Source organism: Rattus norvegicus, chromosome 10, assembly GCF_021556685.1.
Source record: "Rattus norvegicus strain SHRSP/BbbUtx chromosome 10, alternate assembly SHRSP_T2T, whole genome shotgun sequence".
NCBI lineage: Eukaryota > Metazoa > Chordata > Mammalia > Rodentia > Muridae > Rattus > Rattus norvegicus.
This window is the reverse complement of record NC_141543.1, coordinates 101,217,635-101,240,000: the sequence shown is the minus strand read 5'-3', so window position 1 is coordinate 101,240,000 and position 22,366 is coordinate 101,217,635. Positions and strand designations below refer to the sequence as shown.

At 42.3% G+C, this 22,366-nt stretch overlaps 1 protein-coding gene and 1 pseudogene across 1 annotated transcript in view; one reads left to right on the top strand and one right to left on the bottom strand.

The window, feature by feature from the left end:
• Abca8 (ATP binding cassette subfamily A member 8) overlaps positions 1–11,486 on the top strand; it is a 75,455-nt gene extending 63,969 nt beyond the window's left edge. The window contains 3 exon segments of the mRNA NM_001430208.1: positions 9,821–9,900; positions 10,999–11,054; positions 11,166–11,486. Coding sequence (NP_001417137.1) covers positions 9,821–9,900; positions 10,999–11,054; positions 11,166–11,264 — 235 coding nt within the window. The 3' untranslated portion in view covers positions 11,265–11,486.
• Positions 11,487–12,044: 558 nt separating this feature from the next.
• Positions 12,045–12,587, bottom strand: Rpl23a-ps1 (ribosomal protein L23a, pseudogene 1; annotated as a pseudogene).
• Positions 12,588–22,366: the final 9,779 nt, after the last annotated feature.

Genomic DNA, 22,366 nt, shown 5'->3' with positions numbered 1-22,366 from the left:
AATAGGGGACCTATTCTCAGTTCAGTGGTTTGCTGCTGGCATTCGCCTCTATATTTGCTGTATTCTGGCTGTGTCTCTCAGGAGCAATCTACATCCGGCTCCTGTCGGTCTGCACTTCTTTGCTTCATACATCTTGTCTAATTGGGTGGCTGTATATGTATGGGCCACATGTGGGGCAGGCTCTGAATGGGTGTTCCTTCAGTCTCTGTTTTAATCTTTGCCTCTCCCTTCCCTGCCAAGGGTATTCTTTTTCCTCATTTAAAGAAGGAGTGAAGCATTCACATTTTGATCATCCGTCTTGAGTTTCGTTTGTTCTAGGGATCTAGGGTAATTCAAGCATTTGGGCTAATAGCCACTTATCAATGAGTGCATACCATGTATGTCTTTCTGTGATTGGGTTAGCTCACTCAGGATGATATTTTCCAGTTCCAACCATTTGCCTACGAATTTCATAAACTCGTTGTTTTTGATAGCTGAGTAATATTCCATTGTGTAGATGTACCACATTTTCTGTATCCATTCCTCTGTTGAAGGGCATCTGGGTTCTTTCCAGTTTCTGGCTATTATAAATAAGGCTGCGATGAACATAGTGGAGCATGTGTCTCTTTTATATGTTGAGGCATCTTTTGGGTATATGCCCAAGAGAGGTATAGCTGGATCCTCAGGCAGTTCAATGTCCAATTTTCTGAGGAACCTCCAGACTGATTTCCAGAATGGTTTTACCAGTCTGCAATCCCACCAACAATGGAGGAGTGTTCCTCTTTCTCCACATCCTCGCCAGCATCTGCTGTCACCTGAGTTTTTGATCTTAGCCAATCGCACTGGTGTGAGGTGAAATCTCAGGGTTGTTTTGATTTGCATTTCCCTTATGACTAAAGATGTTGAACATTTCTTTAGGTGTTTCTCAGCCATTCGGCATTCCTCAGCTGTGAATTCTTTGTTTAGCTCTGAACCCCATTTTTTAATAGGGTTATTTGTTTCCCTGCGGTCTAACTTCTTGAGTTCTTTGTATATTTTGGATATAAGGCCTCTATCTGTTGTAGGATTGGTAAAGATCTTTTCCCAATCTGTTGGTTGCCGTTTTGTCCTAACCACAGTGTCCTTTGCCTTACAGAAGCTTTGCAGTTTTATGAGATCCCATTTGTCGATTCTTGATCTTAGAGCATAAGCCATTGGTGTTTTGTTCAGGAAATTTTTTCCAGTGCCCATGTGTTCCAGATGCTTCCCTAGTTTTTCTTCTATTAGTTTGAGTGTGTCTGGTTTGATGTGGAGGTCCTTGATCCACTTGGACTTAAGCTTTGTACAGGGTGATAGGCATGGATCGATCTGCATTCTTCTACATGTTGCCCTCCAGTTGAACCAGCACCATTTGCTGAAAATGCTATCTTTTTTCCATTGGATGGTTTTGGCTCCTTTGTCAAAAATCAAGTGACCATAGGTGTGTGGGTTCATTTCTGGGTCTTCAATTCTATTCCATTGGTCTATCTGTCTGTCTCTGTACCAATACCATGCAGTTTTTATCACTATTGCTCTGTAATACTGCTTGAGTTCAGGGATAGTGATTCCCCCTGAAGTCCTTTTATTGTTGAGGATAGCTTTAGCTATCCTGGGTTTTTTGTTATTCCAGATGAATTTGCAAATTGTTCTGTCTAACTCTTTGAAGAATTGGATTGGTATTTTGATGGGGATTGCATTGAATCTGTAGATAGCTTTTGGTAAAATGGCCATTTTTACTATATTAATCCTGCCAATCCATGAGCATGGGAGATCTTTCCATCTTCTGAGGTCTTCTTCAATTTCTTTCCTCAGTGTCTTGAAGTTCTTATTGTACAGATCTTTTACTTGCTTGGTTAAAGTCACACCGAGGTACTTTATATTATTTGGGTCTATTATGAAGGGTGTCGTTTCCCTAATTTCTTTCTCGGCTTGTTTCTCTTTTGTATAGAGGAAGGCAACTGATTTATTTGAGTTAATTTTATACCCAGCCACTTTGCTGAAGTTGTTTATCAGCTTTAGTAGTTCTCTGGTGGAACTTTTAGGATCACTTAAATATACTATCATGTCATCTGCAAATAGTGATATTTTGACTTCTTCTTTTCCAATCTGTATCCCTTTGATCTCCTTTTGTTGTCTGATTGCTCTGGCTAGAACTTCAAGAACTATATTGAATAAGTAGGGAGAGAGTGGGCAGCCTTGTCTAGTCCCTGATTTTAGTGGGATTGCTTCAAGTTTCTCTCCATTTAGTTTAATGTTAGCAACTGGTTTGCTGTATATGGCTTTTACTATGTTTAGGTATGGGCCTTGAATTCCTATTCTTTCCAGGACTTTTATCATGAAGGGGTGTTGAATTTTGTCAAATGCTTTCTCAGCATCTAATGAAATGATCATGTGGTTCTGTTCTTTCAGTTTGTTTATATAATGGATCACGTTGATGGTTTTCCGTATATTAAACCATCCCTGCATGCCTGGGATGAAGCCTACTTGATCATGGTGGATGATTGTTTTGATGTGCTCTTGAATTCGGTTTGCCAGAATTTTATTGAGTATTTTTGCGTCGATATTCATAAGGGAAATTGGTCTGAAGTTCTCTTTCTTTGTTGTGTCTTTGTGTGGTTTAGGTATAAGAGTAATTGTGGCTTCGTAGAAGGAATTCGGTAGTGCTCCATCTGTTTCAATTTTGTGGAATAGTTTGGATAATATTGGTATGAGGTCTTCTATGAAGGTTTGATAGAATTCTGCACTAAACCCGTCTGGACCTGGGCTCTTTTTGGTTGGGAGACCTTTAATGACTGCTTCTATTTCCTTAGGAGTTATGGGGTTGTTTAACTGGTTTATCTGTTCCTGATTTAACTTCGATACCTGGTATCTGTCTAGGAAACTGTCCATTTCCTGAAGATTTTCAAATTTTGTTGAATATAGGTTTTTATAGTAAGATCTGATGATTTTTTGAATTTCCTCCGAATCTGTAGTTATGTCTCCCTTTTCATTTCTGATTTTGTTAATTTGGACACACTCTCTGTGGCCTCTCGTTAGTCTGGCTAAGGGTTTATCTATCTTGTTGATTTTCTCAAAGAACCAACTTTTGGTTCTGTTGATTCTTTCTATGGCCCTTTTTGTTTCTACTTGGTTGATTTCAGCTCTGAGTTTGATTATTTCCTGCCTTCTACTCCTCCTGGGTGTATTTGCTTCTTTTTGTTCTAGAGCTTTTAGGTGTGCTGTCAAGCTGCTGACATATGCTCTTTCCTGTTTCTTTCTGCAGGCACTCAGCGCTATGAGTTTTCCTCTTAGCACAGCTTTCATTGTGTCCCATAAGTTTGAGTATGTTGTATCTTCATTTTCATTAAATTCTAAAAAGTTTTTAATTTCTTTCTTTATTTCTTCCTTGACCAGGTTATCATTGAGTAGAGCATTGTTCAATTTCCACGTATATGTGGGCATTCTTCCCTTATTGTTATTGAAGACCAGTTTTAGGCCGTGGTGGTCCGATAGCACGCATGGGATTATTTCTATCTTTCTGTACCTGTTGAGGCCCGTTTTTTGACCAAGTATATGGTCAATTTTGGAGAAAGTACCATGAGGAGCTGAGAAGAAGGTATATCCTTTTGCTTTAGGATAGAATGTTCTATAAATATCCGTTAAGTCCATTTGGCTCATGACTTCTCTTAGTCTGTCTACATCACTGTTAATTTTCTGTTTCCATGATCTGTCCATTGATGAGAGTGGGGTGTTGAAATCTCCCACTATTATTGTGTGAGGTGCAATGTGTGTTTTGAGCTTTAGTAAGGTTTCTTTTACGTATGTAGGTGCCCTTGTATTTGGGGCATAGATATTTAGGATTGAGAGTTCATCTTGGTGGATTTTTCCTTTGATGAATATGAAGTGTCCTTCCTTATCTTTTTTGATGACTTTTAGTTGGAAATTGATTTTATTTGATATTAGAATGGCTACTCCAGCTTGCTTCTTCTGACCATTTGCTTGGAAAGTTGTTTTCCAGCCTTTCACTCTGAGGTAGTGTCTGTCTTTGTCTCTGAGGTGTGTTTCCTGTAGGCAGCAGAATGCAGGGTCCTCGTTGCATATCCAGTTTGTTAATCTATGTCTTTTTATTGGGGAGTTGAGGCCATTGATATTGAGAGATATTAAGGAATAGTGATTATTGCTTCCCGTTATATTCATATTTGGATGTGAGGTTATGTTTGTGTGCTTTCATTCTCTTTGTTTTGTTGCCAAGACGATTAGTTTCTTGCTTCTTCTAGGGTATAGCTTGCCTCCTTATGTTGGGCTTTACCATTTATTATCCTTTGTAGTGCTGGATTTGTAGAAAGATATTGTGTAAATTTGGTTTTGTCATGGAATATCTTGGTTTCTCCATCAATGTTAATTGAGAGTTTTGCTGGATACAGTAACCTGGGCTGGCATTTGTGTTCTCTTAGGGTCTGTATAACATCAGTCCAGGATCTTCTGGCCTTCATAGTTTCTGGCGAGAAGTCTGGTGTGATTCTGATAGGTCTCCCTTTATATGTTACTTGACCTTTTTCCCTTACTGCTTTTAATATTCTTTCTTTATTTTGTTCGTTTGGTGTTTGGACAATTATGTGACGGGAGGTGTTTCTTTTCTGGTCCAATCTATTTGGAGTTCTATAGGCTTCTTGTATGTCTATGGGTATCTCTTTTTTTAGGTTAGGGAAGTTTTCTTCTATGATTTTGTTGAAGATATTTACTGGTCCTTTGAGCTGGGAGTCTTCACTCTCTTCTATACCTATTATCCTTAGGTTTGATCTTCTCATTGAGTCCTGGATTTCCTGTATGTTTTGGACCAGTAGCTTTTTCTGCTTTACATTATCTTTGACAGTTGAGTCAATGATTTCTATGGAATCTTCTGCTCCTGAGATTCTCTCTTCCATCTCTTGTATTCTGTTGGTGAAGCTTGTATCTACAGCTCCTTGTCTCTTCTTTTGGTTTTCTATATCCAGGGTTGTTTCCATGTGTTCTTTCTTGATTGCTTCTATTTCCATTTTTAATTCCTTCAACTGTTTGATTGTGTTTTCCTGGAATTCTTTCAGGGATTTTTGCGATTCCTCTCTGTAGGTTTTTACTTGTTTATTAATGTTTTCCTGTGCTTCCCTAAGTGTGTTCATGTCTTTCTTGAAGTCCTCCAGCATCATGATCAAATATGATTTTGAAACTAGATCTTGCTTTTCTGGTGTGTTTGGATATTCCATGTTTGTTTTGGTGGGAGAATTGGGCTCCGATGATGGCATGTAGTCTTGGTTTCTGTTGCTTGGGTTCCTGCGCTTGCCTCTCGCCATCAGATTATCTCTAGTGTTACTTTGTTCTGCTATTTCTGACAGTGGCTAGACTGTCCTATAAGCCTGTGTGTCAGGAGTGCTGTAGACCTGTTTTCCTCTCTTTCAGTCAGTTATGGGGACAGAGTGTTCTGCTTTCGGGTGTGTAGTTTTTCCTCTCTACAGGTCTTCAGCTGTTCCTGTGGGCCTGTGTCTTGAGTTCACCAGGCAGCTTTCTTGCAGCAGAAAATTTGGTCTTACCTGTGGTCCCGAGGCTCAGGTTTGCTCGTGGGGTGCTGCCCAGGGGCTCTCTGCAGCGGCAGCAACCAGGAAGACCTGTGCCGCCCCTTCCGGGAGCTTCAGTGCACCAGGGTTCCAGATGGTCTTTGGCTTTTTCCTCTGGCGTCCGAGATGTGTGTGCAGGGAGCAGTCTCTTCTGGTTTCCCAGGCTTGTCTGCCTCTCTGAAGGTTTAGCTCTCCCTCCCACGGGATTTGGGTGCAGAGAACTGTTTATCCAGTCTGTTTCTTTCAGGTTCCGGAGGTGTCTCTGGCAGGGGTCCTGCCGCTCCTGGGCCCTCCCCCACGGGAGCCCAGAGGCCTTATACAGTTTCCTCTTGGGCCAGGGATGTGGGCAGGGGTGAGCAGTGTTGGTGGTCTCTTCTGCTCTGCAGCCTCAGGAGTGCCCACCTGACCAGGTGGTTGGGTCTCTCTCTCACCGGGTCTGGGAGCAGAGAGCTGCTGTGGGCCGGGATCCGCAGGTGTGGGACTTCCGGTAAACACAGAACGTGCCCGGTCCTAGAGAAATTCTGCTTCCGTGTGTCCCAAGCTCACCAGGCAGCTTTCTTGCAGCAGAAAATTTGGTCTTACCTGTGGTCCCGAGGCTCAGGTTCGCTCGTGGGGTGCTGCCCAGGGGCTCTCTGCAGCGGCAGCAACCAGGAAGACCTGTGCCGCCCCTTCCGGGAGCTTCAGTGCACCAGGGTTCCAGATGGTCTTTGGCTTTTTCCTCTGGCGTCCGAGATGTGTGTGCAGGGAGCAGTCTCTTCTGGTTTCCCAGGCTTGTCTGCCTCTCTGAAGGTTTAGCTCTCCCTCCCACGGGATTTGGGTGCAGAGAACTGTTTATCCGGTCTGTTTCCTTCAGGTTCCGGCGGTGTCTCTGGCAGGGGTCCTGCCGCTCCTGGGCCCTCCCCCACGGGAGCCCAGAGGCCTTATACAGTTTCCTCTTGGGCCAGGGATGTGGGCAGGGGTGAGCAGTGTTGGTGGTCTCTTCTGCTCTGCAGCCTCAGGAGTGCCCACCTGACCAGGCGGTTGGGTCTCTCTCTCACCGGGTCTGGGAGCAGAGAGCTGCTGCGGTCCGGGATCCGCAGGTGTGGGACTTCCGGTAAACACAGAACGTGCCCGGTCCTAGAGAAATTCTGCTTCCGTGTGTCCCAAGCTCACCAGGCAGCTTTCTTGCAGCAGAAAATTTGGTCTTACCTGTGGTCCCGAGGCTCAGGTTCGCTCGTGGGGTGCTGCCCAGGGGCTCTCTGCAGCGGCAGCAACCAGGAAGACCTGTGCCGCCCCTTCCGGGAGCTTCAGTGCACCAGGGTTCCAGATGGTCTTTGGCTTTTTCCTCTGGCGTCCGAGATGTGTGTGCAGGGAGCAGTCTCTTCTGGTTTCCCAGGCTTGTCTGCCTCTCTGAAGGTTTAGCTCTCCCTCCCACGGGATTTGGGTGCAGAGAACTGTTTATCCGGTCTGTTTCCTTCAGGTTCCGGCGGTGTCTCTGGCAGGGGTCCTGCCGCTCCTGGGCCCTCCCCCACGGGAGCCCAGAGGCCTTATACAGTTTCCTCTTGGGCCAGGGATGTGGGCAGGGGTGAGCAGTGTTGGTGGTCTCTTCTGCTCTGCAGCCTCAGGAGTGCCCACCTGACCAGGCGGTTGGGTCTCTCTCTCACCGGGTCTGGGAGCAGAGAGCTGCTGCGGTCCGGGATCCGCAGGTGTGGGACTTCCGGTAAACACAGAACGTGCCCGGTCCTAGAGAAATTCTGCTTCCGTGTGTCCCAAGCTCACCAGGCAGCTTTCTTGCAGCAGAAAATTTGGTCTTACCTGTGGTCCCGAGGCTCAGGTTCGCTCGTGGGGTGCTGCCCAGGGGCTCTCTGCAGCGGCAGCAACCAGGAAGACCTGTGCCGCCCCTTCCGGGAGCTTCAGTGCACCAGGGTTCCAGATGGTCTTTGGCTTTTTCCTCTGGCGTCCGAGATGTGTGTGCAGGGAGCAGTCTCTTCTGGTTTCCCAGGCTTGTCTGCCTCTCTGAAGGTTTAGCTCTCCCTCCCACGGGATTTGGGTGCAGAGAACTGTTTATCCGGTCTGTTTCCTTCAGGTTCCGGCGGTGTCTCTGGCAGGGGTCCTGCCGCTCCTGGGCCCTCCCCCACGGGAGCCCAGAGGCCTTATACAGTTTCCTCTTGGGCCAGGGATGTGGGCAGGGGTGAGCAGTGTTGGTGGTCTCTTCTGCTCTGCAGCCTCAGGAGTGCCCACCTGACCAGGCGGTTGGGTCTCTCTCTCACCGGGTCTGGGAGCAGAGAGCTGCTGCGGTCCGGGATCCGCAGGTCTCGTTTGATTTTTTAAATGAGTGGAAATTTCTCCAGAGAAAGCATACAAATGTCTTACAAGTATATTTAAAAAGGCTGTGTCACTTCCAATCAGGTTAATATGAATCCAAACCACAATGAGTGATCACCTCATAAAGGGTAGGATGGATAATTAGGCTTAAAAATGAAGACAGCTATTGGCAAGGTTATAGGAGATCACGTGTGTTCTATTGGTGGAAATACAGAATTCCTCACCTGCTGAGGCATAACAAGCATAACCTTCAATTGACCAAAGAACCCCACTCCTGGTATATATCTGAAGAATTGAAATAAGCATCCCAGGTAGATGTCTGTTCTCCTATGTTCACTGAACAAGTATCTTCAAAAGAGAAAACATGGAAATAGCCCAAGTATCCACTAAGAGATGAATAGGTGTTGTTTTATGAATTCATTAAGAATTTCAGATAATGGGGTTGGGGATTTAGCTCAGCGGTAGAGCGCTTGCCTAGCAAGCACAAGGCCCTGGGTTCAGTCCCCAGCTCCGGAAAAAAAAAAAAGAATTTCAGATAATGTATTTTGATCATATTCACCCCCCCAACACTCTGAAGTTCTGACCCCCACCTTCTCACCACACCACATTAACTTTGTAACTTCTTTTTAATTCTTTAAAATAGCCTTCTGTATCCAATTTGTAGTATCCAATTTGTCCATCGACTCATGCACGCAGGGGCCATCCACTGGAACACAGTCTACTTACCAGGGGCCATGCCCTAAAAGAAAACTGATTCTCTTCCAGAAGGCAGCAATTGTCAATATCTCATTGGTTAGGGGTAGGATTTATAAGCCCCTTCCTGCTTCGTGCTGAGCTTCCAACTACCTTGGCATTGTGCACATCATGTGCAGGCAATCTCCACTGCTGTATTTCATAAGTGTGGCTCTCCTGTTGTATCCTGAGGACACTGTTTCAAGCCAGTCCTCCCCATCCTCTGGTTCTTACAGTCTTTCTACCTCATCTTCCATGATTTCCCTGAACCTGATTGGGGCATGATGCAGATGAGCAGACAATAGAATTTTTAAAGCTGTCATGTGTGTGTGTGTGTGTGTGTGTGTGTGTGTGTGTGTGTGTGTGTGTGTTGGAATACTGTTCAACCTCCAATAGAAAGAAACTGAAATACACAGTCTTGAGAACTTCACTCTAAGCAAATAAGCTAATCACATCAAAATAAATGCTGTGTGATTCTACTTGTGAGATATCTAAAATAGTCAAATCCTTAGAATCTCAAGGCAAAATGTTGCTTTTCAGCAGGTAGGCGTAGGGAAGTGAGGAGTGTCAGTTAAACAAGATGAGTGAGCTCTGTAGGTCAGCTGTGCAGTACTGACTACACAGGCACCATCACTCTCTGAAGATCAGCTGTGCCACACTGAGCTCACAGCCACTACCACTCTGCACATCAGCAGCGCAGCATTGAGCCACCATGACTCTATCTTGCACTTACAGGTTTGATAACAGGGTAAGAGAATGGCCAGTCAGTGAAGTACTTGCCTCACAAGCACCAGGCCCTGAGTTTAATCACTATAATTCACATAAAAATATTAACAGTATAGTGATACCTATTTGTAATCCTATTTCTGGGAATGTTCAGAGAGAAGCACAAAAAGGAAAATCCCTGGGCTCATTGGTCTGCCAGCCCAACCTACTTGGAAGACAGCAGTCCAGAAAGAGCAAAGCAAAAAAGTGGATAATGTCTTATGAATGATGCCCAAGTGTGCATGCACACCCATATACACACACTATCATGTATGTGCACCCACATACACACAAACACATATACACTCATAACATGAATATCTGTTGTTATATTATATATATATATATATGTTAACAATTCTTAGTCATAATTAAAAATAATAACAGTTGAGCAGTGATGTTGTAGTTAGTTTACCTGTGCCTTAGCTGATGTATCCTCCCTCTGATCCCAGGTACTCTCCTCTCATGGTTTACAAATTACCAGTGGAAGATGTGCAACCTTTATCCCAAGCGTTCTTCAAGTTAGAGAAGGGTAAGAGCCACTTCTCAGAAAGTAAGATCCTGAGGAGGAAATTATTCTAAATCATACAATAATGTATGCTCATTACAGAAACAAAATGTTACATAATACATTAAGATCAAAACTTAAATCTTAAATTGAATTTTTGAAACACACTACCAAGGAGATAAGAGTTGAGTATGGTGGGGGAAATGGGAGTGGATTTTACTTCCACTTTCTGGGTTTTAGTTGTATCTTTGCATATATACTGATATAGTCTGGGTCAAACTTAGCAACATTTAAGCAAATGCTTTCTTTTGGAATGCTGATGCCTGTTACTTTAATTTTCAATCAAATTTTCTATGGACTGAAATACTGTTTTATTGCCTTAGTATATTAAGAAATTGACTCCTAGACATAGTATCTCATGCCTCTAACTGTAGACTAAGCAGGATGCTGTACCATATGCTCCAGGCCAGCCAAAGCTACAAAGTGAAACATTGTCTCAGAAAAAAAAAGAAAAGTATAGGGGGAATGGGAGAGGGAGGGAGGGGAGGAGAGGGGAAAGGAAGAAAGGGAAGGGAAACCGTTGCAGGATATTTGGTTACACTGTGAACCCCAAGATTGTGTTATTTACTGGGGAAAAGTATTGTTTCTAGTTGTAGTGTGACTCCCAATTCTATTCCATGCCCTTCACATTTTATTCTGGCTGACAGAGAAGGTTCCAAATTCAACTATGGGCCTCTTCAGTGTCTTTTAGAAAGAGTTCATGAAGCTATTCTCCCCCAGCAAACCTCAAACATCCTTCTCTAGACTCTTCCAAAGCAGTCTGATTCAAGCATCTTTCATTTGCACCTTCCTATGTGGATGTGCAAAATCAGTGGCTCATACATAAGAAAAGAACATTTCTCATTCCCATTTCTCCCTTAAACCCAGAATCCAGAAAGTAACCAGCATGTAAGCGTAATCAAGCAGTGTTCCCCCAGTCAAAGTAAATGTGTTGATGTATTTTAACTGAGTGGAATTGTCATAACATAATTAACATTTTAATTATATGTGCCTGCTGTTGACTTATGAGACTATCTATATAAGAAAATATGCATGCTCCTAAATTTATTTCTCCCTATACAGTTAAGCAGACTTTTGACTTGGAAGAGTATAGCCTCTCTCAGTCTACCTTGGAGCAGGTGGGTCAGTCATAATGATTTTACCACCCACAAAATGCAAATATATCATTCACGATTCTGATTCACTTGCAGCTACATATGACATCTCTCTTTCTCACCCATTCTTTCCAGGTCTTCTTAGAGCTCTGCAAGGAGCAAGAGATGGATGGCTTTGAGGAAGAACTAGACTCCTCTATAAAATGGAAGCTCCTCCCACAGGAAGAGGTTTAAGCCAAAAATATTTCCTGTTCCTTTGTCAGACTGTGTTGTTTCTTAAAGACATCTATTTTTATATAAGATCAATGAAATATTTAAGCCCCTATATTATAAACACCATGATAGTTCTTCAGGGATTGGAGAAAAGGGGTAAGTGCTGGATAGAGGCTGAACCATATCCCTTTAGAGCACTTGATGCCATAGTTCTGTAGAATGATGAATAAACAGTTACTTTTATATGAGTGTTTCAATTTCTGAGTATGATATATTTAATTAAAATTCAAAACTATAGGCTTATATTTTTCAAAACCTACTTTATTAAGGGTTCTTAAATGCTTGGACCTCCCTTCTAGCCCACCAACCAAAGGAAGGTAAGAAGAAAGGTTAATAGAAAATGAGGTATGTGGACCTATTTAGAAGTAGTTCTTTGGGACAATTCTGAACATGGATCAGTAGTGGCAGTCCAGTCCAATTGCAAACACCAAACCCAAATCAGTAGCAACAGTTCAATCCAGAAGAAACCACAAGGCTCTTCCAAATCAGAATGAGTCCATGGAATGGCAGGAGTCATTATAGGACAAGTTAATAATTAGCAGGTGATCATCCTGAGATGACCTCCTTAGATTAAAATCTACAATAAAACTCTGGTAGGTAAGGCCCAGGGAAAAAATCATTTTAGGAAAGATTCCTGTTATTAATATGCTTTTCTTGTTATTATTAAACATGCATTCACTAAGTATTACCCCACCCTTTTGAGCAGATCTCTGCAGATCTACAAAGATGTACTGTCTTGTAGTGATGCTAAATAGACAAATAGATGATTTCTTAATTCTTTTTTATGGTGGAAAAATATATATATTTAGAATTAACCATATGGACTCACTTTAGATGATCCCAATCTTGTTGGCAACATCTAGAGTGTCATAATCAGGAGCCAAGTGAACATACGACTTCTTTCCATCCGGCATATTGACTTTGGTCACATCAATGTCATAGAGTTTCTTCATGGCCTGTTTGATCTGGGTCTTGTTGGCCTTGACATCAACTATGAACACAAGCGAGTTGTTGTCCTCTATTTTCTTCATGGCTGACTCGGTGGTCAGTAGGAATTTGATGATAGCATAGTGGTCAAGCTTATTTCTCCTGGGTGCACTTTCAAGGATGGTTTGGCTGCCTCTGGAGCCACAGGGTCTTGGGCCTCCAGAAAGTAGGTGACATCCAGATCTTCTTTTTGTAGCTGTGGTTACCTTTCAGCACTGCCTTCTTAGCTTTCAAGGACTTTGCTTTGGCTTCAGCTTTAGGAGGGGCAGGAGCTTCCTTCTTCACTTTCGGTGCCATCTTGGTGAAAAGGGTTGACTTCTTAATTCTTAATAATGATCCTATAAGAATTCCTAAACTTATATCAGTATTTATTAGGTGCTCTTCTAGTGGGACTGATATTAGGTCCTTTTCTGATAGTCAAAACAGCAGTGAGAACTCTGCCATTCTCCCAGGTGTCACCAGTTAATTGCTTCGAATAGTAAGCAGATTTTCTACTACCCAGAGTACATTCCAAGAGGTTGTAAAACCATTAATCAAAGGTCATAAAAAGAGAACTAACAATTAATTATAAGTGCTAGGACAGAAGATAGAATATTGACTGATCTTAACTATACAAAACTTCACTAATAACTTAGTTATGGTTTTTAACTCTCAATGAAGCTGTGGAGTTGTGACAGGTGATGAATGTGGATATGCATGTAAACATTCTCTGTTGTAAATTTATAGTTCTATTTATGATTGGAATTTATGTGTAAACTTGTGATGAACTTTTTACCATATGATCACATGTTCTGAAAGATGTATAAGTGCTGAGGACAAAGAGAAGAGACAGAACTGGGCTGAAGAGAATTTTTTTGGACAGATCTGAACAGAACTTTTTAGAATACATCTGAAGATAATTTTTTTTAGTCAGGATGCAAGAACTTTTTAGATAGATCTCAACTCAAAAAGAAGTTAGAAGTAAAGGAATCGCAGTGGGAGAAAAGGCATTGAGAGGAAGAGCCTTATTGTGACATCAGAGCAGGAGGAGAGAGCAAGATTAGGAGAATGCAGAGTGGAATAACTTAGAAACTATAAGGTAACATAAAAAAAAAAACAAGAGAGCAATGTGCAGAATGCAGAGGGAAAGAGGAAAAGAAGAAGCTTCAGAGAGCAGAAGTAACAGGCTGGCTTCTTCTTATTGTGACAGAACAGGTAGGTCCTTTCTTAATAACAACGCAGGTTTAGTCTTATTAAAAGAACAAAGCTTACTTCTTACAAACTTGGGTTTAACTCATTTAGCATTAAATCTTTATGCAATAAAGATTGAAGTTCATTTTTCATCCAGAATGAGTGAGTTTTTTCTGCACTAAAGCTTGATCTTTTGCTCCATATGCATATGTAAGTATGGAAGTGTGTGTGTGTGTGTGTGTGTGTGTGTGTGTGTGTGTGTAAGTATGTAATTTTGAGAATGTATGAAAGTTGGACCCAACTGATATGAATAGAAATGTACAAATGTACATGTCAGAATCTGTATATGAATATGAAAGTTTATGCATATTTGCTTATGTAAAAGTTTTTCCTTCTGCTAGCATTATTCTCTTCCCCTGGTTCAATAGAAGTGTATTGCTCTATATATCCCCCTATCCTGATAAGCAACAGTCATCTGAACAAAAGGGAAAAGACTCTGCAATTATCCTTTACTTTCTCTCCTACGGTTTTAGGATGAGGTGCTAAATGTCAGAGACTGCAGTTTCTGAACTCAGATGAACACAGAAGGCAGGTCAGCTTCAGTAGCAAAGTAAATTAGACTTAGATAAGTAAAAATTTAATTATTATACAGCAACCCTAAATATCTCATAAGACAAAAGTCTTACCACCATATCTCATAAGGCAAAAGTTTTACCCTCTGCCAATGCTCTTCCCCCTCCACTGCCTCAAGAAAAAGCAACAAGAAAGAAGACCCTGCCTCTTCCTTGTGTAATGGCCACAGCCACAGTTTTGGCCATCCACTTCAGATTTTATTGGGGTTCTGTTTTGTTTTTTGCTTTGTTTTTTGTAAAACTCAAACCACAGCTGTTGAGCATTTAGCTGCAGCTGTCTGGCAATGACATTCTGTCTCTACTTAATATAAAATCTGTGTGTTCCTTTATGAATGGCCACTTCCCTACTTATCTGATAAGGACTTTTGAATAGCATGGATACTTACAGACATGGGGGTTGCTACACGGTGGATGCAGGTTTCTGAAGCATTATGTTGCATGTCTGAAGTTTCAAACACAGGAATTTGGAATGAAATGTTGTCTATGATTCAGAAAGTCCAAAAGCCTGGATCCTAGATTTCATAAGAAAGTCCAGAAAGGCAGAGTGTTGGCAAAGAAAGCAGAAGGGAAATATGGGGTCTATGGGACAGAGATGGTATCAGAGGGTAAGAATGGAGGGAGAGGTGGATCTTCCACCACTTGAATCATAATAAACTTGATGGTACTCCAGAAGGAGAAAGATCAGGACATTGAAATCAAAGGAAACCTGGAAGTCAGTAAGCTATCAGAACCTCTGAGACTAGGGAAGAGAAGCCACTTAGCACAAAGAACAAAGCTCAATATAAAACAAACACAATATCGTTCTCTACCAAAAGCTCTATACAAGCTACTTCTAACAGCCAAGACATCAAAGACAGTGCTGGTGGTTTTTATTTCTATTAAACCATGTGTCCTAGTTTGAATTGCTGTCACTACAGTAGAACACTGACAAAGGCCAGTTGAAGAAAAAAGGAATTATTTCATGTTACAGGTTACAGACTTTACTAGAGGGGAGCCAAGGAGGAACCTATAGACAGGAACTGAAACAATGACCACACAGGAATGATACTTATTAGTTTTCTCCTCATGCCTTGCTCCCCTTGCTTTCCTACGCAACCTAGGCCTATGTGTCTAAGGGTGGCACTTCCCACACTAGGCTGGTCCTCATCAGTTTATTAATAATTGAGAAAATGTCTCACAGACATGGATGCAGAACAATCAGATCTGAATATTTTTTTAGTTGACGTTCTCTCTTCCTAGGTGACTCCAGGATTTCATCAGATTGACATCTGAAGCTAACTTTGACCTTCCACCTCTTGCCAATATTTTTATGTCATAAGTTAGCACAGTTTTGTAAAGAGACAAGCCATCTGCCTACTGTCTTATTATTTAGAAGTCTTGTATAGATAAAGTAGTCCATTGTTTATTTTCTGCCATAAATTGCTCATTGCCAGTTTATGATATTTAGTTAATAGATAGTGGCTTCATTCTCAATCTAGGAATGTTTACATGTGGGTTTACAGAGCTCTATTTGCAGCTTTTTTTCTACAGGATCTCGAAACTACTTGTATCAATTTAGAAGTTCTATAAAAATCATCAATTAGTCCACACAACATTTCTACAAAAAAGTACATCTTCATATTGATTCTGCAGGATTTCTGCCCAATAGGGTGGGCTGATGCCCAGGAATCATCAGACTATGTAAGACTGGCAGGAAAGGCACTCAGCAGCAAGAAGCAATCCTGGGATGATGTCTCTGAGAACCCGACATCTCAAAGCACGCCCATCACAGCCATGCAAACCAGTAGGCCATCTCCAGAAAACTCACTTTCTTGACTTATCCTTACCTAGATGGATTCTAACATAAGGCATTAAATAGTACAAAGTCTAGGTGCAACATATGGTCCAGCCTTGGCCCCCTCTGCACCACAATTTCTGTGTGTTGACTCTAAGGAAATACTTCTCATAAGATTGCATCTCAATGGTGCTGGTCTTGCTAATCACAGTTGAACTTTGAACTCCAGCTGACTAGCATCCCTTGTTCAAGTAAAGCCCAGAATGTTTTCATTTCCAAAGACTCAGTTCAAATATATCACACAAAGAGCTTTGATGGGACTGCCAAACTCCCCTCTGAACTTTCACAAACCAGGTCTTCATTCCTGTCCTCCAAGTTCCCACAGAATGGCCTTAAGCTATTAATACTCAGTGGTTTTTCCAACCCAAAGCTCTACAATGCTCCTCAAAGCAACATGCCAAGTTCTATCACAGCAAGACCCTATTCTCTAGTACCAATTTGTATCCTATTTAGCCTTTCTGTTATTGTGAGAAAGCAATGTCCAAAAACAACTTGAGGAGAAAGCGGTTTCATCTTAAAGATTATAGTCTGTCATCAGGTAGGGTCAATACAGGAATTCAATGCAGGAACACGAAGGATGGTACTAAAGCAGTGACCATGGAGAAATGCTGCTTGCTGGCTTCCACCACCCCCGAGAAACACACACACACTTCTTCTATAACCCAGGCTTGTCTGCCTAGGAATGGTACAGCCCACAATGAGCTGGGTCCTCCTCTATTAACTAGAAATAAGGAAAATGGATTAAAGACTTTATCAAAGGCCAGGCTGATCTGGAATTTATTTTCAGCTGAATTCTTCTCTCTTCTCAAGTATCTTAAGGTGTCTCAAGCTGACAGCTGGCCCTAACTGTAACATCAGAATAATTCAGTTTCATATTCCAGAAAGGGAACAAGAAACTGACCAGTGTTTTACCTTGTGCTCTTCCCTTCATTTTGGTTGAAATAATTACCAAAATATTGAGTTAATGATGGTCTTATAAAAGTCTATTGAGCAGGCAGAGGTAGGCACTTTGAGGCCGTTAATATATCTATATTGGATCTGGGATTTGAATGGTATTAAGTTCTATTACAAACTTTATATCAAGGCAGCTAATTATGTTAGTATATTAAAATATAACCAAGGCAATATCTCAATGGAGGCTGGCGCTCTAGCATCCCCCTCCAGTTGGGTTCTGTCTTAGTTACTTTTCTACTTCTGTAATAAAGCATCATGAGCAAGGCAACTTATAGAAGGAAGTGTTTGGTGTCTATAGTTCTATGTGGGTAGATAAGAGACCATCATCATCATGGTGTGCAGCACGACAGCGGGAAGTCATGTATGGCTTGGGAGTAGCAGGTGACAGCTCACATTAGACCCACAAATAGGAAGCAGAGAGCATACTGGGTATGCCATGATGCTTCTGAAACTGCAAAGCCCACTCCCAGTGACACACCTCTTCCAACAAGGTCATACTTCCTGATCCTTCTAAAACAGTTCCACCAACTGAAAACCAAGGATTCAAACACAGGGATCTGTAAGGGTTAGTCTCATCAAAACCACCTGATATGAAACTGATAGACTAATGTGTCTCAAATGTATGGATATTTTATTAAACATTTCCCATAATATCAACAGCAGGACAAGAGTACTTGTATCATTTAAAGGAACTTGTTTTTGTTTTTTTTTTTTGTTTTTGTTTTGTTTTGTTTTTTTAAGACTGAGAAATTGAGGTCAAAGGGTTTGTTTGCTCTTTCTTGCACTGTTTGTTCTCTTGGGATGTTTGCAAGGAACAGGTGCAGAAAACATGGAAGTTATCCAGTAGCTGTTTGTTGCCCTCTACGAAAAAAACCATACCTATCAAATTAAACATGCAAGTGTTTATAAGAGAAGATTACAGGCTTATAGCATAACGTCCTGGTTTGTGTGTCCCTGTGTTTCATGTGTGTCCATATGTGTGAAATGGGCATTTTTGTGTCAGTATGTGCATGTTGATGTCAGAGGCTGAGGTCTGGGGTTTTCCCGTGATCATTCTTGACTTTTTTTTTTTTGAGACGAGTTCTTCATTTATCCTAGAGCTCATCGATTCAGGTAGGGCTGGTGGCCAGTGAGCTCTGCCCCACAGCGCTGGAAACCTAGATGAACACAACCACCCCAAACTTTTTTAATAGGTTTGAAATGGGTACTGAGGATCTCAATTTAGATCCTTGTGTTTGTACAACAGGCATTTTAGTGATTTGGCCATATTCCCAGTTCCGTAAAATTCTCTTTAAAAAAAATCATTCCTTCTTGTTTTGCAATAAAGGAATAAGCTAGCATACACTCAATAATAAAAACACAACTCTGCTATCTGAAAAAGGGCAAAACAAACAAACAAGCAAAAACAAACAGAAAGAAAACTACTAACATGTGGAAAACACATACTGAAAGGAGGTGAGTGGTGGATGAAAAATTAGGCACAGAGAAAGTTCTATCCCATTTCAGTCTCCACAAACGATTTTTAGAAGAAAATGCTAAAAATTTCTCACCATCAGAAGTGGCTACAGCTGTGTCTTTGAGGGATTAACCTCATCAGCCAGCCACGTTTCATAATCAGTGGACACTTGAAACGGCTGCAGCTGCTGAAGACCTCTGGGACAGAAAGATGAATCCATGAGGGATATCCCACAAACCAGACAGGAAATGAAGATGCGGGAGGGTCATTGTTTTCTCTGTAGATGTGTAAGAAAATAACTCTAGAACGCTGGCATTGTATCAAGAAAAACTTAATTTTTTTTCTGTCCAAAAGAATAGAAACGCTTGTATAGGAGAACCTTAAATTCATTTGCCAGATTTCCCGGAACGATCATGAAGACAGCTTCCAGCAAAAAAAACAGCATGAGGTCAGATAATTCCCTTCATGGATATCAGTGCAAAACTAGATGAATTGTTAAACAGATAAAGAGGGGCCATTCTGAGGTGCTGATGGAAAGACCTGAAAAGGCATCTCATTGGAGCCATTTTCTTGATAAAAATGGTTTCTACAGTAGAACAATAGGGAGTACCTGGTGCTCCTATCTGAGGTATCTTCATCTCCTTGCTCCCTTCACCTATAGAACCTTCTGTGCCCCTTACCTGGGGAAAGAGCTGATGCATTCAGTTTGGTGCTAGCAGCAAAGACCCACAGCTCTGCCACTGAAGGTCAGGAAGTCAGCAGACCAGTAAGTAGACTAGGTTGAAGTTTCATAAAGATAGTCTAGAGACTGAAATGCCAAAGACCAAGAAAGTTTAATCATTTCTGCACAAGACTGTGATTATGTTTGACTCTGAAATTGGCCTCCATAGACTCATATTTTGGACACTTGGCCCCAAGCTTACAGAGCAGTTTTGAAGCATGTGTAACACTTTTAAGAAGTCTGAAGTCTGGTCTCTTGGGTGGCAGAGGCAGGTAGGTTTCTTGAGTTTGAAGTCAGCCTGGTCTACAGAGGTAGTTTCAGAACAGCCAGGGCAACAGAGAGAATCTCTGTCTCTCTGTCTCTCTGTCTCTCTGTCTGTCTCTCTCTCTCTCTCTGTCTGTCTCTCTCTCTGTCTCTCTCTCTGTCTCTGTCTCTCTCTCTCTCTCTCTCTCTCGCTCTCTCACACACACACACACACACACACACACACACATCAAACAAAAAAAAATGTGCTCTACCTGGCAGAAGCAGATCACCCAGGGTAGACTTTAAAGGTTACACCTGAGCCTGGTTCTAGACCATCTTCTGTCCACTTGTCTAAGCAGAATCTGGAATCTACAGTCTCTCTTTGCCACCATGCCTTCTCCCACCATGATGGACCAAACTCCTTCCAAACCCATGAACCAAAAATGAACACTTCTCTCTGAATTTTTTTCCTGCCAGACATTTTATTCTTAGAGCAAAGGTGACTGAAACTCTTGTCAACAGACCTATGGATGTGCGGAAGACACCATGACAGATGACAAAGTTTGAAAGCTGAAGAGGGATGTAAGAACGGAGCCTTTGGCTCTGACCTGGGTCGCACACAGCAGCTGGAAAAGTCCTTGAATGTCTGCAATCTAATCTCTGCCTAAATTGTTGTGTGCTTTCCAAAGTGAAAAGATGCTGGGGAGACCTGTAAGGAGTCTATCTCAGTCTTTGCTCAACCTATCCAGTAACTTGATGTCATTCAACAATGGTTTCCATGTGGTTTGGGACACTTAGAGACAAGGAAAGGAAGCACTTATAAAACAGATTTCATTAGTATCAAGCTAGGTTGATTATGCTTGGCCCAGGGAGTGGCACTATTTGGAGGTGTGGCCTTGTTGGAGTAGGTGTGGCCTTGTTGGAGGAAGTGTGCCACTGTCAGGGTGGGCTTTGAGAGCTTCCTCCTAGTTGCCTGAGGAAGCCAGTTTTCTCCTGTTTGCCTTCCGAATTAGATATTGAACTCTCAGCTCCTCCTGCACCATGCCTGCTATGCTGCTATGCTCCCGCCTTGATGATAATGGACTGATCCTCTGAACCTGTAAGCTAGCCCCAATAAAACGTTGTCCTCATAAGAGTTGCTTTGGTCATGGTGTCTGTTCATAGCAGTAAAACCCTAACAAGACAGTAGGGTAGCGATGGGCACATGCCATAAAACATATGCCCAATAGAGACATACGGAACAAGGCAAGTCAAGGCCCTCACTCCACAGGGAAGAAACTGGAACCGTATGCACTGTGAAAATGTACCCACACCAAAGGCAAAGGCATAGGACTGTTTAAACTCAACATTTCCTAGTGGCAGGTGGCAGTGGCAGGTGGGGCACAAGCAAGGATCAATGGGTGTGTGACGTCTCTGCCTCCCTGGCTGGCCTTCAATCAAAATAGTGACCTATTTAGTAGAAAGACCTAGATCAAACTCATCGACCCAGCTGTGGTTTTCTCTCCTCCAGCTTTCCGATGAGATGAGACAGTACACCCACATAAGGACTCATGGATTTTCACGTACACAAGATTGTGCCACCACCAGCGACTCAAGAGGCATTCCACTCCCAAGCCAATGCCTCCAGCGACTGCTTTGTAGACATTTTAAACATCTTGATAGAAACGAGAGAAGTCAGTCTAGCTGACGTTAAAAGGTTTGGTGTAAAGGTATTTGGGGTTTTCACAAAGGTTCTAGAAAAGCTAAAGAATTAGTCTCAAGAGCCAAAAGTGAGGTGGCAGAAAATTGCAGCTGCCCTGGCAGATAATCTCTCTCAGAGTCACAATGACACCAGCACTATGACATCATGGATACCAAAAGGATTAGAAGCAGCCACCGAATCTCAGTATGGTTGGTCAATACCACAATAAACTTGTCTAGTTTTTCTTTTTTTCCTTTTAGCAATTACCTTCCCTAGTTTGAAAGGCCCAAGCAGGAACATCATAGCCGAGTAGCTCTGCTTTACCCAAGTTTTCCCGGGGAAGTGCATAGAGAAGCATTTGGTTTCCATAGTGGGCAGCCTAGGGCTGCCATTTACCAAGGCTTAAAATGTATATACTGCTCAATTACCATACTCAAAGAATTGTGTTCAATTTAATAAGGCTTGCAAGATGGTTCGGGGTCAGGGGGTTGGGGTGGGGGTGGATATTGGTCTGAGCACAGAAACTTCAGGGGGAGGGGAGTGACTCATAGTGAAAGAGCTATCGTCCCTTAAAAGACAGCTTCTCAGGAGAGAACATCTGGATAAGAGTGGCTCCGAATGGGTTTGTGAGTGAATACTATCTCTCGGTGACAAATCTGATCTCTTGCAGGAGTTTTTTGCTCCATGTCTTGGGGCTGGTGCAAACTTGTTCCCACTCAGAGACAAATGAAAAAAAAAAAATCACAACACTCTTTGCTTTGGATTTCTTGTTTGAGACCTTGGACTAGGAGCTGAAGTCATTAAAATCCACTCATACTTTATTTTATGGCTGCTACAAGGGGGAGGAAAGGCTCAAATCGAAAGTACTGAAACACTTTGATAAATGCTGGGGGGAAAACAAAATACCTGGGTTCTTACATAAACCCCCTTTGGAAAAGCAACTACAACAACGAGGGATTTCTTTTTGTTTGCTACGGAGACTCTGGCACGTGATGAACCAGTTTTCACCGGTCCAGGGATGCCCTAGAAAACTCCTCCCAAACACGGTTAGGGTTTTAACTGCTCAGGAGAATAATGGTGCCTCATGACACTTTCGCTGTTACCCTAATAACTCAGTAAAGTCTTTATGTGGAATCTTCAGAGAATAAAAAGAAGGACAATGAGGAGTGTGCAAGTTCGTTCCCACCCAAAGACCTCTCGAATGGAGCTTGCTGTGAGGAAGCCACCAAGCATGGCAGAATCTAAGCCAAATACAGCGGCAAAGCCTGTATCACAGAAAAAGGAGAGACATGCTTCAACAAATGCTTCATTTACCCGGTATGCCTATAATTTGTCAAGCCTACTACAAGGCTTGAGTTTTGTGGGAGCAGAGAGTGGGGAGC